General features: G+C 36.4%; 1 protein-coding gene across 1 annotated transcript; it reads right to left on the reverse strand.

Moving 5' to 3' along the window:
• Positions 1 to 3,943: 3,943 nt before the first annotated feature.
• LOC134234756 (uncharacterized) lies at positions 3,944 to 4,987 on the reverse strand. The gene has a single exon (XM_062716802.1). The coding sequence runs from the start codon at positions 4,985 to 4,987 to the stop codon at positions 3,944 to 3,946; it is 1,044 nt and encodes a 347-aa protein (XP_062572786.1).
• Between the last annotated feature and the right edge of the window lie 87 nt (positions 4,988 to 5,074).

A 5,074-nucleotide genomic window follows, 5' to 3' on the forward strand; every position in this document is an offset into this window, starting at 1 on the left:
TCTCCTATGGCTAAGTCAACTACACATTGTTTTACCAATTTCCATCCTCTGTAACCCCCCCCCCCCCCCAATGTCTACAAAAGACCCAAAATCACCTCTAACCCTAATTCCACAGATAAATAATTCAAATTTTTGCTAATTTTTCTCTCGAAATGTCTTCAATATTCAAATAAATTGCTAAAAATAACTTTTCATGACTTTCACTTCACTTTACTTATTAAAAAATGGGGTCTCTATAGGGAAAAGAGTACCAATTAATTTCCCATAGAACTCTATACAAACCTTTTGCCCTCCAAGTAATTTACTAATTCCCGTTCAAACAAATCACTGGTATTATTTGAAAGTTCGTTCTAAGCACTTATTAAAAACACGAAAAAAAATATACCGTTCCGCGGCGTTTATAGGTCAAATTTGCAGTTATTTAGAACTTACAGAGATCGGCAGTAAATGACACCCTGCCAAAAATATCAATCCCCACTCCTACAATCTCCCCTGGTATTTCTAGAATTTTTGTAATATTCCCACATTCCATCATTTATTTCAAACATTAATATTTTTACTTTAAAATGAAAATATTTACATACCTCAATTCAGCCAATCAGGTAAAGCCTACCCATTTATTACTCTGCTTCATCTTGTTCAACCAGGAAATGATGTCAAAATCTGGGTCTTTGGTGCTCTTTTTCCATATACACCTCGGATCAAGAGAAAAATAAACCGGAAGTATACCATAATGCAATGCGCCGCCATGTAAATAGAAAAAATAAGCTGTCTGCAAGTCTACAACACATGTCTGCACAATACAGGTAAAATACCAGTGAAAAATGTAATTCAAACAAAACATCTAGCAGTTCATACTCTTTTAACAACATTTATACAATTATTTCAACAAGAACATCATTAATTACGAAAGTATATGCATGTATTACATGTACTCGTTCTACTTTCACTTTGCATACGATGACATGAAAAGTTGTGAATCCAATTTTAGAACATCAAACAATAAATGTACAATACATAGGATCAAATTACTCAAATTGTAAACAATATAGAGTGTTAAATTAATATGCCAAGCATTATAATTTAAAGACAAATAAAATATGGGGACTTGAAATGACCAAACTTTACAAATGAATAAATGCTAAACATTTGTATAAGCCAATCTGATAAAATTTATAGTGAGTATATTTCTTCTTGTTCTACTTTATTTTCTGAATGACCATTTCTTTGATTTTAAAAATCTCATTAAGCAATCCAGTGTTTGCATGTAGTAGTAGATTTATGTCTAAATATATGTGTTATTTACTTCATGCGTTTTGCTATTGAAGACATGATGGTTACACCTATATAAATGTACATGTACCAGGGAATAGGGTAGAATACACTTTCAGTGCGATTAGTTTCTATTTACGTAGTCCCAGATAGCATGAGGACATTGGCCCAACGTTGGCCCAACAATGTTGGTTATGTTGGGCCAATGTTGGCAATTTACGTTGGCCCAATGTCCTACTGCTCATTGGCGCGCCGTTGGCCCAACATGTTGGGCCTATGTTGGTACAATACTGTTTGTTTATTTGTCAACGTTGGTACAATGTTATTCCAACATACCAACGCCAACGCAATATTTTTTAAGCGTTGGCCCAACGTTGGACCTCAGTTCAAAATATAATCATGACGTTGGTCCGACGTTGGTCCAACGTTGGTACAATGCTTTTGTTGAAATGCCAACGTTGGTACAACGCTATTCCAACGTACCAATGCTAACCAAATATTTTGTAACGTTGGCCCTACATTGGACCTCAGTTCAAAATATAGTTATTACGTTGATTCAACGTTGATAAAAAGCTGTTTCTTGAAATATCATTGGCACAATTATTCCTCAATACAAATGTCTTACAAAATTAATTAAATTCTGTAATTTTTATTTCCCAGATTATATGACACAATAAATTTCACCATGTTTGGTCAAATACTTTTTTCCTCCTAAAATGTATCACAATTGATTCTTTGCCACTTTCACTTTCATTAAAGTATTCAATGGAATGTAACTAAAAGAAGGAAGAGGTAGAAAGTTCAAGGTTTCTCAAGTACATTCCACATCACTATGTCCACTACTAAATATCGCTTTGATATAAGAGTCTTCAAGTTGTAATTGTACAGTTTTGAAAGGTCATACTTGAATCACTTATCACTTTTCCTGTTGTTTATCTGTTCTTAGAATCCATGTTTTTCCACACATATAAATCAGTCCCGTCCACATACAGAAAATGCCACATCAATAGTCTCAGAGTGAAGAGGGTTTTTCCATCCCGGCATTTCCTGTAAACGTTAAGATTGTCATCAATTAAAATAGTATTTTCAAATGTTCATCAGCATCACACATATTTTTAAAGCAATCCTGAAGATTGAATTTCACAGTATTAATTATTAATATAAATACAAAATAGTTACTTACATCTCACTGGTTAACATTCTTGCGTTCACTTTCAGATCCGGACATATCTGTTTTGTTCAAGCCCGCCAATTCCTATAAAAATTAAGATCGTCATCAATTAAAATTGTTTAATCAGCTACCCGGTACCAATAATTTGAAAGCCTACATGCAGGCCATTACAATGTTGTGCATTAATTATTATTTCAATAACAAAAACAAAAGCTATACTTACATTGAAAGGATTAAAATTCACTTAAACAGACACATACGCTTTGCATTGTTCAAGTGCGCGGTTAAAAAAAAACTGATTAAGATGACGGTTTCCTTGGAGACCTATGAGTCACCTGCCGAGCCAGTGAATTTCACCAGTGACCTATTTATTTTGGAGCCCAAAACATGCAAAACGCAGCACTTTAAATTTGATTCAATGATGCTAAATATAGAATCTACCAAGATACAAAATTACTATATGTAATTCACAGACTTATAAGGATTGTCTCATATTTTCAATTCAATATATAATATCGATCACATGTTTATAATGAGTTGCTTATATCATTACCATCGATTTACAATAGATAAATCTAAATTGATGAATACTTTTCGCAACATTGGGCCAACGTTGGACTAGCATTTCATCTCAAACATTACAGGCTACCTGTACAGTCATGTACTAGTAATCCCAATATTCCTTTTATTGGACCAACTCCAGTTCAGTCCAGCACGCCCAACACAGAGCAATGAATCATTATATTGTCAACATTTATTAAGCTGGGCCAACGTTGGGCCAATATTGAATAACCAACAATAAGTGGCAATGTTTTGTGTCAACATGTACTCAGTTAGACCTACGTTGGGCCAACATTTCCTACTCAACACACAATGGTCTTGATTCATGTCAACACTTACTCGGTTGGACCTATGTTGGGCCAACATCTTAATGTCCAACACCAAGTCGCTATAGTTCTTGTCAACATGTTACTACAATGGGCCAATATGGGGCCAACATCACATGCCCAACACCGTTAGTTTAGCTTTCATGCCAACGTAAATGAACGTTGAATCTACGTTGGGCCAACATCACATGCCCAACACCGTTGGTTTAGCTTTCATGCCAACGTAAATGAACGTTGGACCAACGTTGGGCCAACATCACATGCCCAACACCGTTGGTTTAGCTTTCATGCCAACGTAAATAAACGTTGGACCAACGTTGGGCCAACATTACATGCCCAACACCGTTGGTTTAGCTTTCATGCCAACGTAAATGAACGTTGGACCAACGTTGGGCCTACATCTGTTCCCCAACGCCAACACTCTACCAACCATACAACCAAAAACCAACGTTGGCCCAACGGAGTCATGCTATCTGGGGTATTGGCTTGTTTTCTCTAAACCATGAAGATTAATTCACATACTCAAACCACTGAGCTATCCAGGATAATGTTTTCAGTCCAGCCTAAACTCCTACATGTAAATGTTTCAATTTATTTTACTAATTTAGCTATCTTAGTGACAACTTCCCTGTATTCTCATTTCTGTAGGTCTGTGTATGCTGTTGTATGGTGGTTGTCTGAGAGACTGTTGGTATGAGTATAGAGCAGCCTGGAGGTTCCCTGTCACCTGTTGACAGATCCCCAGAATCTGCCATGATATGTCTCTGAGATGTAAAGGTACAAACTGTCCCTGATCATAGTGAACTAGGGTCTGTAGATCATCTAGAGCTGTATGTACTCTCATTGTGTCTACATGTCTGTAGCACAAGATCTCTAGCATGTATAACAGTACAAATGGTGGGATAGATAATGAAGACAAGTTGTTCTGTAGAGCAGACTGTTGTTCTGGTATCAATTCACTGATGTACTGGACGTCAGTGTCTAGAATGATATACCATGCTACAGCCTGTCTCATCTTTGTAGACCAGGACTGACCCCCTACAGCCTCAGTATACATCTCTATATTTACATTATACTCATACATTAGGTATGGTTGTGCTAACTTGACCTTGATCATCTCTACAATAGATAAAGCTTCCATGTATCTAAGTGTCTTGTAATAATACATAGCTATGTACATCATGTCAGTAATACAACCAAACTTGGCTGCTAATTTCAGCATATAACAGGACATTTTGTCAGCTCTATACCTCAGTTTGTTCTTATGTGTGTAAGTTTCCATTTGTAATATGAAAGCTGATTTCTGAAGGTCATAAGCTGTAAGTTTCTGTAGCATCGTGACTTGATACTGTGTTAGAAGGAGTGAGTCTATCATCTGTTCTGTTGTATGTAGATATCTCATACAGGTTTCTAGATTTGGTGTGGGAAGTGCGTCATGTTTGTCTATCTCGTGGAGTAGCTCTGTATCAAACTCAGCCTCAGAAATCAGAGTATGTTCATCTGTACAGATGGAGAGGTGGGGGTTATGAAGGACATTTATAATACAAGACCTAAGTGAGGGAGTTTGTAGAAGGAATACTATCCCTTTCTCATAAAGTCCATACAGTCTTATAAATAGATGATGCTGTGCTTCACCATGGACTTTACTCAGAAACATGTTATTTTGGGGAATGAAGAAGTTAGGACAGACCCCATCATACACCCACTTAAGGATGAGTTTAAAACAGACCCAGAAACATTCCAG

This window comes from Saccostrea cucullata, unplaced genomic scaffold (genome assembly GCF_032062105.1).
Source record: "Saccostrea cucullata isolate Sc308-1 unplaced genomic scaffold, CSIRO_AGI_Scuc_v1 ctg23545, whole genome shotgun sequence".
NCBI classification, from domain to species: Eukaryota; Metazoa; Mollusca; class Bivalvia; order Ostreida; family Ostreidae; genus Saccostrea; species Saccostrea cuccullata.

Bases quoted from the DNA above. Each gene is read 5' to 3' on its own strand.
- LOC134234756 (XM_062716802.1), bottom strand. From the start codon at position 4,987: ATGTTTCTGAGTAAAGTCCATGGTGAAGCACAGCATCATCTATTTATA.